Source organism: Ictidomys tridecemlineatus, chromosome 3, assembly GCF_052094955.1.
Source record: "Ictidomys tridecemlineatus isolate mIctTri1 chromosome 3, mIctTri1.hap1, whole genome shotgun sequence".
NCBI classification, from domain to species: Eukaryota; Metazoa; Chordata; class Mammalia; order Rodentia; family Sciuridae; genus Ictidomys; species Ictidomys tridecemlineatus.
Genome location: NC_135479.1, coordinates 128,830,547 through 128,851,961, shown reverse-complemented (window position 1 = coordinate 128,851,961; position 21,415 = coordinate 128,830,547). Strand labels below are relative to the sequence as shown.

The window sequence follows — 21,415 nt, the reverse complement described above, 5'->3', positions numbered from 1 at the left end:
CTCCATAGAACAACAAATAAGAATGGACTGATGATGCATCTGAGGCAACTCATCTGTAAAATGGGCATTAAATAATATAATGGATATGACACTGCTTTAAAATCTGTAAAGTGCTGTCCAAACACAAAAGATTAAGATTCTCATGAGGATGATGATAAGTTAAACTGGGATATGGAAGCCAATCAATAATTCTACCAATTAATTTTTAACTATTAAAATGATACTAATTCACTTTAGAGGATATATATATGATATATATATGTAATATATATATATGATATATATATATGTAATATATATATATATATATATATAACAAATAAAGATAGGAAAAAAATTCTCATGGTCTAATTAGAGTGTGTGGTTCCTTGGATTACAGTTCTTACTGAATATCTTATCCATCTCTGTGGGACCTGTTTATGTGGGAGGACTATTGTTCCTTTGATGGTGAATTTTGCTGTATGACTTACTGTGGCCAGTTAAGTGTGAATGCAAATAGCACAGAGCCACCACTGAAGCTCTAAGAGCTCTTGTGTGGTTCTGCCATCTTTCTTCCCCTTCTGTCATGAGACCAGCGTATTTCAGTTATGAGCTTTTCCTTCATCTGGGTCCTGGAATAAAGAGCCCTGTGAAGGACATACAGTAACAGTGAGAGATAATCGTTTCTCTTGTGAGCCCCTGAGGTGTGAAGGTTGTTTGCTACTGCAGTATAATCTGTTCTAAGATACCTATATTGATGCACAGGGAAATAACACTGTTAATACTTTAGTCTATTTTTTTCAGTAATTACATCATATATATTTTTCTCTATAAAAATAGACTTGTAAATGAGCATATTATTTGGTGAAATGCTTTTCTCATCTGAACAACTTCAGCATATAATCTTAGAAAATAAGGATTTAAAAGATAAGTATTTTTTCTTAAAATACTCATAATACCAAAATTAATAATACTAAAATTAATAATTTCTTCATATCACCAAATATTAGTCATTATCAACATTTCTCCAACAGTATTTTATTCTTTATTTAAATCAGAGATTTAATTTTGCAGGAGACTTAGTTTGCAGTAGGCTGATATGTCTCTTAAGTCTCTTTATCTTTAGGTTTGCCCTCTCCTTCTCTTTTTGCTCTTGTAAATATATTTGTTGAAGAAACGGAATCAGTTGTCCTGGGGAATTTCCCTCAGTCTGGATTTTGCTGATTGTGTTTTTATGGTGTCACTTAGCATGTTCCTCTTTCCACTGTATTTCCAGTAAATGTTGATAAAACCTAGAGACTTGGGCTAGGGATGTAGCTCAGTAGTAGAGTATTTGCCTTGCATGTGTGACGTCCTGGGTTTGATCCCCAGCACTGCAAAAATAAATAAATAAATAAACAAACAAACAAATAAATAAATCTAGGCTCAATTAGATTCAGTGATAGATTTAAAAGAACTCAATACACTATAAGTATCTTCCACATCATTTATTATCCTATGATAATGTGTTTTTTTTAATGATTATGGAGTTGTTGACTAGAGCAATGTATCATTAATTTATCTAGGCTGTTGTTGGACGTTTTAGTTGTTTCTGCTTTTGCTGCTCTACACAGCTCACTGATAAACATCCTTGTGGCAGTCCACTTTCTGGCCTGATTCGCTCCCTTCTATTCCATTAGTTCCTGCGGATGGTGGATGCCTGCGCCAGCTTCCTCACAGAAGCCTTGAACCCAGAAAACTGTGTTGGAATCCTGAGGTTGGCAGACACACACTCTTTGGACAGTCTAAAGAAGCAAGTTCAGAATTACATCATTCAAAACTTTGTGCAGATTCTGAACTCCGAGGAGTTCCTTGAACTTCCCGTGGACACTCTGTACCACATCTTGAAGAGTGACGACCTTTATGTGACTGAGGAATCTCAGGTGTTTGAGACTGTGATGAGCTGGGTCCGCCACAAACAGTCAGAACGACTCTGCTTGCTCCCCTGTGTTCTCGAGAATGTGCGCTTGCCACTTTTGGACCCGTGGTACTTTGTGGAGACGGTCGAAGCAGATCCTCTCATCAGGCAGTGCCCAGAGGTCTTCCCACTGCTCCAGGAAGCCAGGATGTACCACCTTTCTGGTAATGAGGTGAGTTGGAGATGAGAGATGCTATGTTTAACCAGATTAATTAGAAGATGCTGGGCTGGGGATGTGGCTCAAGCGGTAGCGTGCTCGCCTGGCATGCGTGTGGCCCGGGTTCGATCCTCAGCACCACATACAAAAATGTTGTGTCGGCTGATAACTAAAAAATAATAAATATTAAAATTAAAAAAAAAAAAAAGAAGATGCTATACTGTTCAAAGTTTGAGTCAAGAAGTTCCAGAAGCCCTGAATGCCTGATCTGTAAAATGGGGATGATACTACATTTTCAGACAGTTACTGAGAGGATTGGGTGACAGAGGAAACCACCCAGCACCACACCTGATGCATCCTTGCTCTTCTCAATTGTGTGAGAGCAGGAGGTTGGTGAGGGGCAATGCGTACAGACAGGACCGTGCCCTGTCCAGAGGCATGCCACTTTCCTAATTTGTCCACTCTGGTGAAACCTTATATCTCTTGGATGGATTCTTATGTTACTTTACCTTGGTTCAGACTTTCATCCTTTGCTTCTCAAACTTCTTGAAAGTTCCTCAGAACTCACCTCCCTGCTCTCAGTCTGGTCTCACACTGATTCATTTCCACCAGTAGGATTATCTAAAACTCAAGTGTGAATCTCTTGCTCATTGGCTTACCTTCTTCACTGGATCCCCGTCATTTCTGGGGTGAAAACCACCCTTTCTGCCTAACCCCCACCCAGCTTGGCTTCGCTGGCATCATCTCCCACCTCCCTGTTCTGCTCTAGTCTTGATGTGTTGCTTGTTGTTCTCCAAACTGGAAGTGTAGTCCAGTCTCCAGGCCAAGGCAGGTGATATCCGAATGCCTTTTTCTTTTTCTTCCTCTAGTCAACTTCCACTCCCACCTCAACACTCAGTTCAAGCATGTTCTTCAGAGACCTATGTGTGTTCTTATAGCATTTGGTGACTTCCTTAATTATAGCACTAGCTGTCATGTGGTAAACCTTGAGTTCAGGATCTGTATATTCCTTTAGGTAGAGAGCTTGTTATAGTAGGAAATGTAACTTACTGGACTTTTCATCTCCAGATCTTAGAAGCGAGTCTCTGGTGCATAGTGAGTTGGTGGTCAATGTTTACTGAGTGCTTAGACAAATACCAGGATGGTGAATACACAGAGCATCTGGATCTACCTGGGTCTCCTTAACAATTTCTGAAGAATTTTTTTTATTCAAAACTTTATAAATGTGAGAGCAAGTGTATTATAGAAGAACAAAACTGGCAGGAAGTAATGCTATAGGGAGATCTTGCTAATGATTTGTACACATGCAGACCCATATACATGTGTCACTATACAAGAGTTCTGAGATTAGCCACCAAGCCTTCTTTGTTAGACCATTGGGGAAAACTTTACCCAAAGGTAGCTCAGCAATCATTTGTCTGAGGCTCCTCTGGCTCTTCCCCCCACCCCACCGTGTGTCATTTTCTAGCTCTCTGTCATTCTTAGATCCACTTTTTATTCATTCATTCTGGAAATGTTTCCTTAAATATTTGGTAGAATTTACCAGAACCTGAAATTTTCTTTCTGAGATTTTTAAAATTACAAATAGCATAATTTTCATAGATACAGTTCTATTCAAGTTATCCATTTCTTTTAGAATGAGCTTTGGTAGTTTGTCTTTCAAAGAATTGTTTCACTTCACGTAAGTTGCTGAGTTTTTTAGCATACAATTATTCATAGTATTCTCTTATCACCATGTTATTATTTATAGGATCTGTTGGGATATCCAATCTCTCATTCCAGATATTGGAACTTCATATCCTATTTTTTGTTTCCCTGAACAGTTTGGATAGAAGTTTATCAATTTTATTGATTTTCTCAAATAGCTAACTTTTGGGTTTATTTTTACTATTGTTTTTCTATTTTTTAAAATTTTTATATTTCTACTATGATCTTGATTATTTTCTTTCTTCTGCTTATTGTGGATTTAATTTACTCTTCTCCTAGTTTATTAAGGTAGGAGCTGAGAACACTGGTCTTGAGTTTTTTTTTTCCCTTAATATTAGCATCAGTGCTGAAAATTTCCACATAAGAATTACTTTTACTCAAACCATATATTTTAAAATGCTGTACTTTCATTTTTCACAGATAAATCTTGAACATCAACTTATGTCTTAGTCTATTTTGTGTTGTTATAAAAAATAACTGGAGGCTGGTAATTTAAAAATTAAAGAGGTTTATTTGGCTAATGAGACAGTCTCTGCCTCACTAACCTTTTGGTCTGACAGAGACATTGGGGCAATTAGACTATGGGAGAAGCCCAGATCACCACCCACACAGGTCCTTTCCCATGGTGGATATGCGGGAACTTGGCAGATAATTCACACTGGGTATCATACAACTGCAGAAAGGTTTCTCTTAGGTCAATTTAAAGTACAGAGTCTTGGCTAACTGTACTTCTAATATTCTATACTTGAACATGCTAGTTACTTTTGCTTCTACCTGCTATTTTCTAAGACCTTAAGATACAGACAATAAAGGTTTTCCTCTCATATAGAAAGTCTCTATCCTGTTTTCTGCCAAAATTATTATAATTACACATCTTCACTGTCTTTTGTGTTTTCAAGGCCCAGAGGGTGGGGTGAGGTGGTGAGCAGATATGGGTTTTAATATTAACTGTACAATTTATTGACAGTGTAATTTCAGGCAAACTCCTTTGCTACTCTAAGGCTCAGTCCTAATCTGTAACACAAGGATAATAATATCTAACAAGAGACAGAACTGTTTTAAAAATTGAATAAAATAATAAATGAAATGTGCATAGTACAGTGCTTAGTACAGTGTCTAGTGTCTGATAAGTGTCCCACAAATGGAAGCTGGTGTTATTCTCACTCAGTTCCTTTATGGTTGCTCTGTCTCTCACAATCAATCATTTTCTTCTCTGGAACTCAAATCTCTTGTTTCACTGGTCTCAGTCTTTTGCTGCCTTATTTCTTCAAATCCTGAACAAGGCACTTTCTCATTTCCATTTTATATTCTGGACAACTGAATCAATCACAGATCTCCAAATTGGGTCTCATTGCCAGTTGGTCTCTTGAACTGTAATCTACGCACTGCTTGAATAATCTTAGGTTTATTCCTGATGGTAGTAGAGTGAATTTGGAGGTTACTCTTGTGAATACACTCCTCCACTTAACCTTCATTTTCAACCTTCAACTCGTCTTCCCTAGAATCTTCTCCATCTTGTAGGCTGGTGGTAATGATAGAAATTTTAGAATCTTAAAAGCAAATGTTGATCTACATTTTGTTTAAAAGTAGTAGCTGGAACCTTCATTGGAAGAGGTTTTTTGTTTGTTTTTTTTTAGGACAGAAAAAAGTCGCCTCTTCATTTAATTGCTTTCTAAGTTTCCAGAGACTAAGTTGGTCTATTACAAAGGTTTTTCTGACAAGTATGATATGGGAAGATGCAGGCAGAGGCTCACTCTTGAGGACAGCTTTGTTGACCAATATGGTCATTTCTATTTTTCCTCAAGTATAACTCTGTGAACAATGAGCAATTAGTCAGGTACAACTGTTCATTTTGATTTGTTTGTTTGTAGTACTGACAATTGAACCCAGGCAAGTACTTTACCACTGAGCCATATCCCTATCCCTATCTGTTCTGTTTTTAACAATCTGAAGTTAGACTGGTTAGACCTGATCGTTGAGTGCAATTCATTGGAAAATATTTATGTAAGTCTACAACAAACTTTTCAAATCTCTGACTTCAAATCGACATCTTTCAAGCCTTGGGGTTTAATATTTTACCAAATTTGCAATTTGATGATAGTGCCCGCACTCAGCACTATTAAGTTTCAAGCTTAGTTACAAGGCAATTCTCAATATCCAACCAATCACATCATGAAGATGATTGTATTAGTTAATTGTATTAGTTATCAATCATTGAAAAACAAACTACCCCAAAACTCAACTGTTTAAAACAAAACAGACAGCTGGTGGAGCCCGCTTGAAGAACACTTGCCTAGTATGTGCAAGGTTCTGTATTCAACCCCCAGCACTGTAAAAAAAAAAAATTCAAACAGCAAACATTCTCAAGTCCTGGGTGGGGTTAGGCTGAGTATTTCTGATGCAAGATCCCTTACCAGGATGTAGTCATGTTGCTGGGGCTACAGTAGTTTCAAAGTTCAAGTGGAGTTGTAGGACACACTTTAAGCTAACTCACAGAGTTGTTGGTGGGCATCAGGTTTTTTTATTGGCTGTTGGCTGGAGGCCTTGGTTTCTTGCCATGTGGGAATCTCCATGTCAGCTGACTTCCCTCTGAGAATGAGAGAGCAACCAAAATGGAAGCTGTCATGCCCCTTGAAGCCTGATGGACCATCATTGCTGCTCTACTACTCATCATAGAGATCAATTCTGGAACAGTGTGATGAGAACTACATAAGGTGTGATTACTGGAAAGCAGGGATCACTGCGGCCATTGTGGAGGATGGTTACCATAATAATTTAGAATGGAAAAAATAATCCATGTAAGGGGCTGGGTTACCTAACTTGCCCATCTATCCATCCATCCATCCCCCTATTCACTCATTCACCCTACGTGTATAGAAACCCATAAGCTCCAGTTGTTGGTGTTGAAACCCACAATTTTAGTTTACACCAATATTTGACATTCAGGAGCAAAGAATACCCTGTCAGCCCTGGGATCCAGGAAGTAAAGCCATTGCCAGTCCAGGTCCCCATCAGCCTCCACTGCCCAGAAGGTTGTTGAGGCAGGAGAGTATAAGCCTGGTGGATAAGACAGGAAGCTTCCAAGAGAAGGCTGAGGCCTGGTTGTCAGAATTGAAATAAGAGTCACAGAGGAACCAGTTCTGAAGGATGATGCTGTCCTTTACACAAAACCCAACCACACCTAAATCTCCTCTGAAAGAGGACCAGATTGGTGCTGGATGTTGTGTCTCAGACGTAGGTAGGGAAAATTTAGGGACGGGAACTAGGGTTGGTAGCTGGAAGGAAAGTTGCAAAATGTCAAAGTTTGTCTTTGGTGCCAACTCATTGCTTAGATCTGTCCTGCTGCTTTGGTGCCTTCAACTGACTCCAAGTTCCCTGGAGCATCCCTCCTGACCTTCCTACTTTGTACTGTTGATGCCCTCAGGCTCAGCCCATTGCTTAGGGTTTGTCCTGCTGCAAACTCTATGGCCATGGTCCAGTCTCAAGAATTTATTGGAGCTGGTTCTTTGGCACAGAAAAACAAGGAAATAAAGACTCATGGAAAAGTCAAGATTGGGTGTACTGTGGCCATTGAATTCACCCTGTAAGGACTCAGTCTTTGGTAATGTAACCAATTTGTCAACACCAGTAAGCAAAATCAAAGTTCTATAACTGTGTTAGATCAGCCTAACTTTGTAGGAAACAGTGGCTGCTTTGGCGGTGGACAAGGGGGCACTACCTCTCTGACTCTCATCAGTACGCCCAAGGAATCTCCCCACTGAGAACCAAGGATGGGATGCAACCAGGAAGAGGCAGCTCTTCCTTTCTTAGTGATAGCCATTGACATCTGCTACTGCTCCCACAAACAGGACAATCTGATGAGGGTTGTGTATGTGCCAGGTGCCCCACTCTACCTCATGACATCAAGAGTGTCCACAATGACCTAAAGACACAGAACCAGTAACAAGCATTTTACAGAGACTGTATCACTTCTCCAAAGTCACATGGCCACAGGGGATTGAAGCCCAGTGTACTTGACCTTCAAACCCCTGGTTTTACAACTGGATTCGAATACCTGTAGTGTGGAGTTCCTTATTCAAGTCTCTGAAGGGTCATAAACTGTGTAAGGACCAGTTCCCCAGCCTCTCTGGCTCTGCTTCTTTTTCCTCCTAAGTTTCTGCTCTATATGTCACTGTAAAGGACTTTCCTTCCAAAAGGAGGTTGGTGGAGAGCAAAATCTGAGATATTAAGAAATTGAAATCAGGGGAACTGGGAAATAGCCCGAAATTAAATTCAAGAATTTAAGGCTTCAGACCAGGTAGGAAGCATGGGAGAGGGCAGTAAGTACATTTGATGGCAAATAGACCCTGTCTTCTTAAAACAGAATAAAAGAAAACCCAATAGGTAACATTTATTGAGTACACATTACACACCAGGCTCAAGAGTAAGCACACTATATATCAAGCTACTTAATTCTCACAACAAACCCATAGGTAGTTAACACTAAAATTTCCATTGTATAGATGACACAGAGGCACACTGAGGTGAAGTCACATGGTCATACATACAGATTTTGGAATTGGGACCTGCTCCATATGGCTTCACAGCCTGAGCTGTGCTTCATCATGTTATTCTGCCTATATGTCCCCCCCATTGATTTTCAGATCATTTCGGAGCGCACCAAGCCCAGGATGCACGAATTCCAATCTGAGGTGTTCATGATCATTGGTGGCTGTACAAAGGACGAACGGTTTGTGGCAGAGGTAACCTGCCTGGATCCCCTGAGGCGCAGTCGCCTGGAGGTGGCCAAGCTCCCATTGACTGAGCATGAGCTGGAGATTGAGAATAAGAAGTGGGTGGAGTTTGCATGTGTGACATTAAAAAATGAGGTCTACATCTCAGGTAAGCAGGAGCCATGTGGAGCCAAAGCAAGCCCATACTCCGCGATAGCATGCCACATTTTCCCAAGTGAAAGCCAGGGAACCATCCTATGAGAATGACTGTGAGTTGGCAATGATGTAACTCTGACTGGGTCAGGTCATGGAACCAGGAGCTCAGGTAGTCTTACCTGGAGAGTGCATTATTAATTAATAAACTCCAAAACGTGAGCAGCATTGTACTGGGATCTAGGGGAGCAGGCAGACAGGTCCAGTCCTTCTGGGAAAAGGAAGAAGAGATACCAGGGTTTATTCAGGGTCTGCTACAAGCTAGCATAGGACTCTGAACCAGGTGTGGGAATATAGTAAGGAATGAAAACCTCTGCTCTTCTCCCAAACCTGACCCCCTCCTAAGTTTATTAGGTCATATTTTGAAAGACTTTGAAGTAATATGAAAAGCATACATTTTTTCTTGCTAAATTGTCAATTATTCACAATTACTTTATGGCTGACTTCAATTAGACCTGAAGTTGCCATGCAAGTCAACACTATGTCCCCAGCCACTAGCATTATGCCTGACTTCAGAGTAAACACTCAATCAATATTTATTGAATGACATAGTCTCAACATTTTTATTGCATAGTAGATGAATCTACTTTAATAACATTTAATCATTTGCTCTCACATTGATTCTGTAAGGTAGATAGGATAAAACCGAGGCTCAGAGAGGTTCTAGAATATAACTAGGGTCACACCCTGGTAGGTGTCAGGCAGGATCCCAACCCAGGTGCTGAGCCTGAGTCCCAGGCTCTCATCCTCACATCAAAAAACTCAACCCTACTTGGGACCCTAGGAAGAGTTGAGCATCCCTTCCCACCCTTGGAGGCTTTTCTGCAAATGAACTTGTTTGGGAAGAGCAGTTTCCCAAGCTGGTTTCCTCCAAAGTGAAGGGCAAGTCTGCTCTTCTTTGTATATATTCATACCATCGATTAGGTTCTAGTTTTATTTTATATTGTAGAAATATTTGTAATTGTTATAGAAAATTCAAACAATACAAATATAGAAAATAGGTACCATTTTAATTCTATATTTGTGCCATTATAATTCTATATTTTTACAAAAATAGTGATATTTTTGTGCCATTATAATTCTATATTTTTACAAAAATAGTGATATTGTTTGGGGGTAAGTAGTATTAGTGATGTAACAATCTTAAATCTCAGTGAATTAAGATGATAGAATGTGGGAGTGAGGGGAGGGGTCCATCTGCTTCCACTCAGGCCCTCAGGGACCCAGCCTTCTTCCATCTTGTGATGCTTCCATTTCCCACATGTGGCCTCCATTTAGGGAAGACAGAGAAACCCAGTGGGTTGAGAAGGCACATGTCCTCATAAAAGCCTCTCAGCCTGGAAAGCGCACCTCGATTCTGCTCACATTCCATTGGCAAAGACTAGCTGTATACCCTTCTCTCCCAGCATACAGGTGTCCTAGGAAATGTCATTTAGCCTTGTGTGGGGGGAGGGAGTGGGGAACAGGGTTGGTGGTCATAATCCATCTTTGCCATTTATACAGCACGTTATTCTACCACTGTCCTTTTCCTCTTGAATTTATTTTTCATTTTAAAGTGATACCAGCAATACATGCAAGCATGCTTGTCAACACAGTTAAATCAACAGAAACGTGTACTTCCATTAGCAGTATAACCTGGGTATCGTTACATGTTGGCACAATGGATATATGTATGCTAAGTGACATACTACATGTCAGCTACATGGTGAGAGCTCCATGAGACCTATCATTTTCACCAGTGCTTTTCCCTTCTTTGGTAGTAGGGATTGAACCCAGGGATGCTTTACCTCTCAACTACATCCCCAGGCCTTTTAATTTTTTATTTAGAGATAGCATCTCACTAAGTAGCTGAGACTGGCCTCTACCTCGTGATCCTTCTGCTGCAGCCTCCTGAGGTGCTGGGATTATAGGAGTGTGCTACCAGGCCTGACACCACTGCTCTTCTTTTTGACAGCTGTAAAGCAGTCTACTGAATGAAAAAAAACCCATCATTTTTTACAACTTTCTTTTTAAAAATCTCCTTGGGGGGAAAAAACCCACTCCAGTAGGCATTCTTAAACACTTAAACTTTATATACTTGTGTTCCTCTTTGGAAAGTTCCTGGAAGTAGTCAGAAGACCTGTGAATAGAGAAATTTGGTATATATTGCTAATTGTCCTCCAGAAAGTTTGTATCAATTTGTTGTTCAATCAATGTTGGATGACAGTGCCCATTTTCAACATCCTTGCTAACAATTTTAATTATCATTTACATTTTTAATAGACTAAATGTTTAAATTTATACTTTTGGAGCATTGGTGAGGTTGGACATATTTTTACATAGTTATTATCTAATTGCATTTATTATAAAAAATTATCTGTTTATACTCTTGGGCTGTTCTATTGATTGTTGTCTTTTTCTTACTAATATTTGGGAGGTCTTATTATGTATCCTTTGCCTTTTGTGTTGCAAACAGATAATGGTTGTCTTTTTAACTTTGATTTATATTTATATAGTCATTTTCTTTCCTATATAATTCCAAGTTTCATGTCATGCTTAGAAATCTTCTCCCTGTCTGCCAGGACGGTGGTGCATGCCTATAATCCCAGCGGTTTGGGAAGCTAAGACAGGAGGATTGTGAGATTGAGGCCAGCTTCAGCAACTTAGCCAAATCCTAAGCAACTCAGCAAGATCCTGTCTCTAAATAAAATATAAAACAGTGCTGGGGATGTGGCTCAGTGGTTAAGTTTCCCTGGGTTCAATTTCCAGTACCAAAAAAAAAAAAAAAAAAGAAAAAATAAAGAAATCTTCCCCCCCTCCCCAAGATTATTAAGATGGTTTCTTATATATTCCCCAATTACTTTTACAGCAGTTGCATTTGACTTTTATTTTAAATGTAATGTGAAATCGGTATCTAACTTAATTTTTCTCCAAATGAATAGAAATTGTTCTAATAACATTTATTAAATAATTCTATATATTTTAGTCCTGATTGTATCCTTGTTATTAATTAATCAGTTTGTCTACTTTTGTGCTCACACTGTAGTGTTTTTATTTTAATAAAAGCTTTTAAGCATATTTTAATATTTGCCGAGGAAAGCCTACTTTATTCTTTTTTTTTTCAAATATTTCTTAGAAGTTTTTCCAGTGATGGATCACTTGCCTAGCATGTGCAAGAAGGCCCTGGCTTTCCTCCCCAGCACCGGAAAAACAACAACAACAACAACAACAGTTTTTGTAAAAGTATACTTTAAATTGGCCTTCAAGGAGCCAATCAGAGTGACTGTGCATTTGGAATGAGTGTGCAGCTCAGCAGTAGAGCACATAAGAGCCCTGAAAAACAAACAAAAATACCAAAAAAAAAAAAATCATCCTAAATTTTCTTTTCTCAGTGAAATTTAAAATTATCCTGTAGAGTTCCCTTTAAAAAGTCCTTCAGGCACTGAGTATGCAGATCCCCTGAGGGAGGGTTGGTATCCCTGCAATAACATGTCTCCACACCCACGCATACACTATGCTTTCCAGTTAGTCAGATTTTCTTTAAAATCCAGAAATAAAATCATAGAGCTTTTTTCCTATTTTAAATAAAGATTGCATATATTCTCTGAAAGTTTATACTTACTTTATAATCTTTGACATTACCTAAATGGGATAAATATCATACTGTTTTGAATAGACTTCTAAAAGGTATATGAGCCAAAGGAAAAATGGTCAGAGTATAATGAATAAGAAATTCAGAGAATGGAAGCTCAGCCTCCCTTAGAGTCAGGAAAAACCAAAGTGGGATAGCAGAGAGAGGAGCAGGGGGACTCTCCCCTGCCAGCTGTGGGTGGGACATGAGGAAAGGTCACAGCTTCCTAAAGATGCTTGGTGTGTGCTCATGCCTCTGACCTAGAAATCCCACTTTAGGGTTCCACCCTATAGAAACACTTAAACCTGTGACCCAGAACATTGTCAGTGATATTTTTCTTTGCTCCACTAGTGCACATTCATAAGTCTGATAAATACAGTCTTTTGCTTCAAGCAGTTGGTGATGCTGCATGGTGGTGGAGAAATGGAAACATAAAGATGTTTAAATGTTTTATTAAAGTCACCCCAAAAGGCAGCCCTCCTTTGTCTTGGTCTCTCTCACTAACTGCTGAATTATGTATTTTCTGTTTATCAAAAGAGTTGTCTTCAATATTGACCAATTCACTCTCAAATGAACTATTGTGAGAACTTCTTACTTTATAACAAAAATTAATTTTAGAAAAGGGCAAGTCCCACTTGTATTTTTACTAGATCAGAGCTATGAACCAAGAGAACTTTGTAAGATTTCTTGCTGATTTTTCCAAATTTGTGTCTTTACTGTTTTGTTTAAACTTAGAACTTAAGCTGCCTTCTAATTTACCAGGTGGTCAAGGTCCTGCCATCTCTGCCAGGTCTCACTCCCTGCTCCTTGTGGGCAAAAACACAGAGTCCAGGCTCCCTCTGCCTCCCTACTCACCCAGGTTAAACTCCAGTGGCACTGATGTGGCACTGCACACCATGAGGCCATGGCTCCCCTCCCAGCCCACCCACCCCACCCCCAGATCCCTGTATTTGCTTTGTCTCCCCCGAGTCTTGCCATAGACCATATTCACCTTCAGGATTTCTCTTGTCTCCCCTTGGAGTGAGGCTGGCATGAGGATTTAGCGCTTTAGGAGTTCTAAGAAATGATGGGAGAAGCTGCATTTATGACTCATCTGGTGGTTTCTTAAATGTTTTGTTACTTCTTATAGGTGGCAAAGAAACACAGCACGATGTTTGGAAATACAATTCTTCAATCAACAAGTGGATTCAGATTGAATATTTAAACATCGGCCGCTGGAGGCATAAAATGGTGGTGTTGGGTGGCAAGGTCTATGTAATTGGAGGTTTTGATGGCTTACAGAGGATCAACAACGTGGAGACCTACGACCCCTTCCACAACTGCTGGTCGGAGGTATAGGAGATTATTTCTATGACTAACTCTATCTGTATTATTACTTCAGAGCTTAAAAAAAAAAAGGCACGTGCCTATGATGGTGGCCAGCATTTTGATTGCCTTGTTCCTATGGAGAACATTTTTGGTGGCTCTGAACATTCCTTTTCCTAGGAGTCAGGGCTTCAGCATTGCTGATCAAGGCAAAGCAATAATGTCTTTCCAGGTGGGGAGGCTTTCTCTGGGCAGCCAGAGCCCTCTATGTGGAGGCTGTGGAGGGGAGGCTTACCCTGCCCTGAGATGGTAGATCCCATGGTCACATGTCTGGCCCAGAGTCTTGTCCCCTCAGATGCATTCCATGAGATTCGTCTCCACACCAGGCATGTGGGTGTCCGCACACACTGCACTGTTTGTGAACCCAGAGTCATTTGGTCATATTTAGAAGTCAGCCCTTATTTATTTCCCCATTAATGATGAACCATGTACATGCCCAGATGTAAGACTCTCAGTGTGACCTCAGGTGAATGTCATACTCAGGAAAAGTAAAGTGACTTCGCCTCCTGTAGTTCCAGATTATTCTCAAGTTCAAATATTCTTTCTTCTCATCAGAGCATATTCCAGCTTTGGGAAGTATAAAACACAGTCACTGTAGCAAGCAAAGGTCCCCAGATCACCATAACATCCAAAAAAGGCTTGTCAATCTGAAAAGTGCTATATAGGGAGCCCTTAACATCTCTGGGGGTGTGCCCAACATGTTCCCCAATCATCAAGTCCCATCACAAAGTTACTCCATGACTCAAAGAGGTTATGCAAATAGGTAATAGGCTCTTGAAATTCTTTTTAGTATCCTGGGATTTACAAGGTAGAAGTACAAGTCTGTCTTAATCCCCAAAGTTGCAATGTGCCCTCAAATGGCTGGTTAAACCTATATACTAGCTTTTATTCCTGGATATAAACACTAAAGACAATCAATGCTGTCACATAGTAGACACTCAGATATTTTCTGAATGAACATGTAAATGAATATATATGTTTGAAAAATCATTTTCCTCCAACATTGGCTGACTTCATCTATATAACACTAATTTCTGCCTGTACCCTCTCCTTCCTTGAGAACTAGACTCGGGAAAACAGGTGGGAACATCCCAACACACAGCTTGCCCTAGCCTGCCTGTATGGAGGCTGGGAAATGCATGCTTTGATTCTCTTCTCATCTTAAGAAGAGTCAAGCCCACGGGCCTTGTCAGTTCAGGAGAAGGATGCCCAGGTTTGCATCCCAGAGCATATGTCCTGTGAGTTCTTCCAGCAATTTAGGCAGCATAGCTGACACCTTTTTCTTGTGCCCCATGCCTCTGCAGGCTGCACCCCTCCTTGTCCATGTCAGTTCCTTCGCTGCCACCAGCCACAAGAAGAAGCTCTATGTGATTGGGGGAGGGCCTAATGGAAAACTGGCCACGGACAAAACTCAGTGTTATGACCCTTCCACCAATAAATGGACTTTAAAGGCAGCCATGCCTGTGGAGGCTAAATGCATCAATGCAGTGAGTTTCCGGGACCGCATCTATGTTGTTGGTGAGTGAGTGACGGCTTTTTATTTATCTGAGGTCCCCCTTCATGCAGCTATGCCAGAGATCAGATATAATTCTCTTGAGAATTCCTGGATGAAGTGGGTGAAGCTGAAAAGGAAGAAAAGTTGGGGTTGGTTCAGGTCTTGGTGGATTTTCCTTTACAGTCCTAGAGGCAGAATAAAAACTGTTTAGGGGTAACAAAACAGATGGATACTGTGGCCCAGAGGAAGAGGCCTGAAGTCATTGCAGGAGGAAAGTTGTTTTGTAAACATTAGGAAGATATAAAAGTTGAAATGTGCATGGTATAATAAGTGCCCAACCAGTGGTAGCTATTATTAATTCTTAGTTTGTGTTCATGAAAATTTCTCTCTGGCTGCTTTTTACGGGCTCTGAAAAGTTACATTTAGTTGAGAGAAAAGTCTAGCCAGCCAGACCACAGTTGGCATGTAGTTGTTAAGGATGGTGGCTCCCAGTTAGAATAACCAGGGAGCTTTTGAAAAAAATATGGGTAACTTGTTCTTACCTCTGACCAATGAAATCAGAATTCAGGAGGGAAGGAGGTTGCTGGGGAACAGTATAACTTTTTTTTTTTTAATCTCCTGGTAATTTTAATGAGCAGCCAGGGTAGACAACTACTGATGAAGGAGATGCCAAGATGCCAGGAAATAAATAACTTCAGTGAATGAGAGCTATTCAAAGAAGGTATTTGGGGGCAAAACATTGGAACAGATTAAGGGGAAAACACTTTTCTCCCTTGCTTTAGATTTCTCCTGTGTTCATGGTTAGTTTCCTGACTGTTCCAAAAGTCTAAACTCAAGATGGTTACCTTGGGCTTGTGTCTCAGATCATGCTGAGTCTCTGAAGAGATGCCAACCCGGCTACTGCCAGGGATGGATGATTTCTATCAACCAGTGCTCTACTGGATGCTTTATGTGCATCTTTGAACCACCATGGTCTTGGTGCCCATCGTAACAGAATAAAAAGTGCAGAGCTGGGATTATGGACCACATCTTCCAAAGGCACCATGTTTCTTCCCAGGAGCAGTCTTAAGGTACATTTTGTTAGCTACCTTAAGCCAGTTGTTCTTTAGAACCAGGACTGCAGAATTGGAAGGACATTGTGAGTCATCTCGGTGGCAACTTGGTCCTCCTAGGATCCATCCTGGCTTTCTAGGAAAGGGCCATCAATCCACTGTTTCTCTTGGCAAGATGGGAGTCCTGCCCTAACCAGAAGTAGAATTTTAGTAGCTAACAGGATAGAAACCCAGAAAAATGGTAGGATGCTTCCCCTGTGTGTTCTTCCTCTCCAGGAGGGGCCATGAGAGCGCTGTACGCCTACAGCCCTCTGGAGGACAGCTGGTGCCTGGTGACGCAGCTCAGCCACGAGCGGGCCAGCTGCGGCATCGCGCCCTGCAACAACCGGCTCTACATCACCGGCGGGCGGGACGAGAAGAACGAGGTCATCGCCACGGTACTGTGCTGGGACCCCGAGGCTCAGAAACTGACCGAGGAGTGCGTCCTGCCCCGAGGGGTGTCGCACCACGGAAGTGTCACCATCAGGAAGTCCTACACCCACATCCGGAGGATCGTGCCTGGAGCTGTGTCTGTGTGACTGACAAGGGACCCTGGAGGGCGCCATGGGGAGCACTTAGTTCTACCTTGCGCCCTTCATGCGTGTCCACCTGCTGGCTCGACGTGTGTTTAAGGCCATGCATCCGGAGCCACCTGGCTTGCTCTGGGGCACCTAGCAAGTCACAACTTTGGAACACTTGAAAATGGCCAGGAATGTTTGCATGACCTACCTCAGGAGGAAGGCTGGAAGAAGAGTAATATTTAACATTTGCGACACTTCTACCCTATGCCAGGTCTTTTTCTATATTAACTCATTTAACCATGGGAATGACCGCCTGCTGGGATATTGTCACTCTAGTCTGAGAGGAAACTGAGTTTCAGAAAGGTCAAGTGGCTTGCCCCAGGGTACTCATTTAGCAAATAGCTAAGCCAGGAGTATAAACCCAAGTCTTTCCAGTTCAAAGCCAATGTCCTCCACACCATGTGCCTGAGGGGAGGAAAATCAAAACCCAAACCTGACTCGGGTCTTGTTCTGGCCAGTCTGTTAGAAGATTGACTCAGCAAAGCAGGGAAATAAAAGTGTTTCTTTTTCCTTTTTTTCTTTTAACTCCTGTATTTAAACCTTATGAAATCCTTAGTGTTGGAGCCTTTGGGGGCTTTTATCAAGAGTGTCTCTCTCATAGGCCATCCCACTTGACAGGGGAGGCAGTTCTGGGAAGACCAGTTTGTATTGAAAGAGATAAAAAGTTTTGTGTTCTGTTCTCCTGGCACCAAGCATTTCTTTTTTATGGTCACTGGATGGCCTATTTTGGACTTGAACTGACATTGCCAGATGGAATTACCTTCACCACAGTCTGGTGCCTGGACTCTTAATGTCCAGCAGTTGTACTGTAATGTAGAAAAGAGGTTTCCAGAGACTCAAACTATTGTTTTTTAAATATGTAAACATCTCAACACTGCTGGCCACTGCAGGAATGTCAGATTCTTCTTGACAGTGTACTTTCTACTTTAAGACAGTGATCTGGACCCACTCACCTGTAGTTTTCAGGCTCTTTTAAAACCTATTTTCTTGAGTTTTGAATAAGCTTGGCTCAATTTTGATTCTAAGAACAGAGTCTGCCCTTCACGCTAAGAAAAGAGCTTTCAAATGAGCTCACTGGAAAATCATTCTAATCCCCAAGATGGAGAAACAGGTTGAGAGATCCTGTTTCACACTCTGTAGTTAAAAACATAGCAATTGCATTACCCCAGGTACTTTATTTTCATTGTATGATTTCAGTTCTCTTTATAGAGTTTTAGTTCATGTCAGAAGGGGCATATTGTGCTTGTACTTCTCAGTGGTTTGGGAAGTCAGAGGTATTAGAGTTGATAGCGAACTTATTTACAGGAAAAAAGTTAAGGTCAAGTCAAGTGTGGTGGTCTAAGTCTGTAATCCCAGGGACTTGGGTGGCTGAGGCAGGAGGATTGCAACTTCCAGGTCAGCCTAGGCAACTTAGTGAGCCCCTGTTTCAAAATAAAATTAAAAGGGTAGGGATGTACTGAGTGGTAGAGCACCCCTGGATTCAATCCCCAGTTCCACAAAGGGGAAAAAAAAAAGTTATGGTCAGAAGAACCTAATGTTGTAAACATATATTTAAAACTTGGAAAATTATATCTCTATTTATGTCTAGCTTTTTGAAAATGATTTATATAAATACATGTTGGTGTGTAAAATGCTCTGCCTTAGGGTCAGGTGATCTATTCCCTGAGAAGAAAAGTAAGACGGGACAATGCACACATACTTATGGATATTGAGAACACACTGTCATGCACCACAAGCTCTAGTGACCTTCACGAAGCTCTCAACTGCAACAATTTAATCTAGTTCAGCAATGTTATCTAGTTCAATGCATGTTTCTCAATCTTGGAACATCAAATCTCTACCCGAGAGACCTCAATAAATGGGTAAATGGGCTAACAATCAATATTCTAATTTTTCTTTTCTTCAAGTTTGCCAAAAATGAGATGCATACTTATGAGGCTGAGTCCAAGACTTGATTGCCTGTCAAGGGGGTCTCTTCTGAGAGCTGTGCACTTAGGTCAACTAGTGGTGATTGCTTACATGTTTGTCTCTTGCAGATCACTGTCTGAGCCATTTGTGACTTACAGGAAAAATCAGTCCTAGTCCAAAGGCCATTTCAGGGAAGAGATTCCAAAGAGGAAATCCAATGACAACATCACTGGCACACAACTCTCAGCAAGAGAATGTTCCTTGCCAGGGATCCAATAGGGACTATCCTTTGATAGAAGCAATCAGCAAACTTACAGTTCTTTGGAGGTGTGTGTGTGTGTGTGTGTGTGTGGGCGGGGGGTTAAGATAGTGCTGGGAAAGTCTAAGTTATAAACCTGATTTTAAATGCAGTTCTGAAGTTTCAGGGGTAATTCAGAATGTCTAAGTGCACATAAGGGGAGGAGTCTCTATGATTTTTGTAACACCAATAAACACGTGAATTGTGGTAAAGTTACAGGTATTCAAGATCCAGGAGTTCTTAATAATAACGTGGGTCAGGGGACAGATTTACCTATTAAGAAGATCTAGAGTGGTGCATGCCTGTTATCCCAGCAGTTCGGGAGGCTGAGGCTGAAGGATTGAGAGTTCAAAGCCAGCCTCAGCAAAAGCGAAGTGCTAAGCAACTCAGTGAGACCCTGTCTCTAAATAAAATTCAAAATAGGGCTGGGGATGTGGCTCAGTGGCTGAGTGCCCCTGAGTTCAATCCTTGGAAACCCCCCCTCCAAAAAAATGATCTACTGTTCTGCATTTGAAGCTGCCAGCCTGTAGCTTTTAGGAAAGGAAAAAAAGTTCAAGTCATTTTTGGGAAACTTTGCAAGTATAGTCATCAGAGTTTAAGCTTCTAGGCACTATAAGCTCTTAAAATCTATTTTCCATTCCAAGTTAATAAAACAAAACCCCAAGTTTGCACCAAGTTAACGGTTATGTACCACCAGTATGGGAGAGCAAGCTGAGGCTAACCCAGAAACAACCCCAGGACTCAGAGGGGGAATAGAAGGAGGTTCTGCCACAGTTGCATGTTGAGGCAGGGCCTCTACATGGATAGTCATGGTAGAGGAGGAGGATGTCAGGTTTTGAAGATGAGGGTCTAGAAAATGATATTGTGGCCCAGGAGTTTGTGAGCGTGACTCCAGTCCCAAGAAGGGCAATAAAGAATAAAGGAGCAGGGGACTTGCACACAAGGAAACAAAGAGGGAACCTACTTCCTAGAACTGAGGCACAAGTTAGAGCAGGGCCAACAGTTGGGGCAATTTGCTGTGGGGCCTATGAGCTGCCTGGTTGGGTCTTGCATCCTAATGGAGATAACAAGACCCAGAGCCTTTGATGGAGTAGAATCTGTAGAAGAGGTTAAGGCTGGTCAAGGCTGGTCTGACAGGCAGGGAGTTAAGCTCACCAAAACACTGACAGATAAATGTCTTCTTTTTTGCTTTCAGCCATTCTGGTCTCAGTGGTTTCAGGAAACACACACATGTACAAACTCGATGTCCTTGAACTCAAAGTAACCATGCTCTCAGGGAAATAACAATTATCATTCTCAACAGTCTTTTATAGCTGTGAAAGCATAGCTTTGCTATTTATAAAAGTTGAGGTAGTAGTGTTCATTCTTTACTTGTCCCATTTGATTTTGAAAAATAAAAGTACTCCATAATTTTTAAAATGAGTAGACATCAATGGATTTTTTTTTTTGTATGAAGTCCTAATTTGGGCTTGCAAAGTCATTTTTTCTTCTAAGCGTTAGATCTCATGATTCAAAGAGTCAACTTCCATGTAAATTCCCATATGTCTCAAATATAGATACTGCAAAGCCAGTCCTGACAGGCCAGATTTTTATATTTATAGGCGTAAATAGTGAACCAAACCATTTAAGCATTTTTGGTTTCATGAGATTGTAGTTTTTTTAAGTGATCAAAGCAAGGATGTTGTTTATAAGTTAAAGAAGTTTTAATTTATTCAATAAAATGTGTATGGAATGGATAAGAATGTGTTGTATATAATCAGTGATTTTTTTTACTTCTTTTGGTTGATATAAATAAATACTATCTGAATTGAAATTAAATGTAGTTGGTGGGAATTTAAAATGTTTCAGTAAATCAAGAGAGTTTAGATTAATGCAGAAGACAACATTCACCAAGTTTGTTTTGTAGAATGGTTAACAGTACAGTTTTTCCCTCCCTAAATCCACATTGCCTCTCTGAGCAAGCTTTCCCAACTCATTTGCAATTTATGCGACTTTCATCCTGCCTGGCTTCACCCCCTCTTACAGGATGCCCTCTTTTAGGTTTTGATTCCAGATCTGACTTCTAAGCCCTCTACCAGTGTCTTCCCTGTCATCTCTGAGGCCCCAACCAACCCCGCTCTTTTCGCATCAGTATATGAGATGGAGGGCTGTAGTTCTCACCCACTGAAGAACTTGACATCATTTTGGTTTGTTTTGGATTATAATGCAAAAGTCCTACACAACTGAAAAGGAAACTTGAGGCTCCAAAGAAATTTGGTGTTCCATGAATAGCTTTGGACCATTTCCTCTTGGTTTCTTCTTCTTCTGCCTTAGGAGGTCTTGGTGGAAAACCTTGGGAAGCA

General features: G+C 40.8%; 1 protein-coding gene across 1 annotated transcript in view; it reads left to right on the top strand.

Moving 5' to 3' along the window:
• Positions 1-18,745, top strand: part of Klhl6 (kelch like family member 6) — a 59,751-nt gene extending 41,006 nt beyond the window's left edge. Inside the window, exons 3-7 of the mRNA XM_005331068.5 lie at positions 1,659-2,108; positions 8,444-8,681; positions 13,465-13,667; positions 15,005-15,218; positions 16,524-18,745. Of these exons, the coding sequence (XP_005331125.1) occupies positions 1,659-2,108; positions 8,444-8,681; positions 13,465-13,667; positions 15,005-15,218; positions 16,524-16,825 (1,407 nt within the window). The 3' untranslated portion in view covers positions 16,826-18,745. The remainder of the gene's footprint in view (positions 1-1,658; positions 2,109-8,443; positions 8,682-13,464; positions 13,668-15,004; positions 15,219-16,523) is intronic.
• Positions 18,746-21,415: the final 2,670 nt, after the last annotated feature.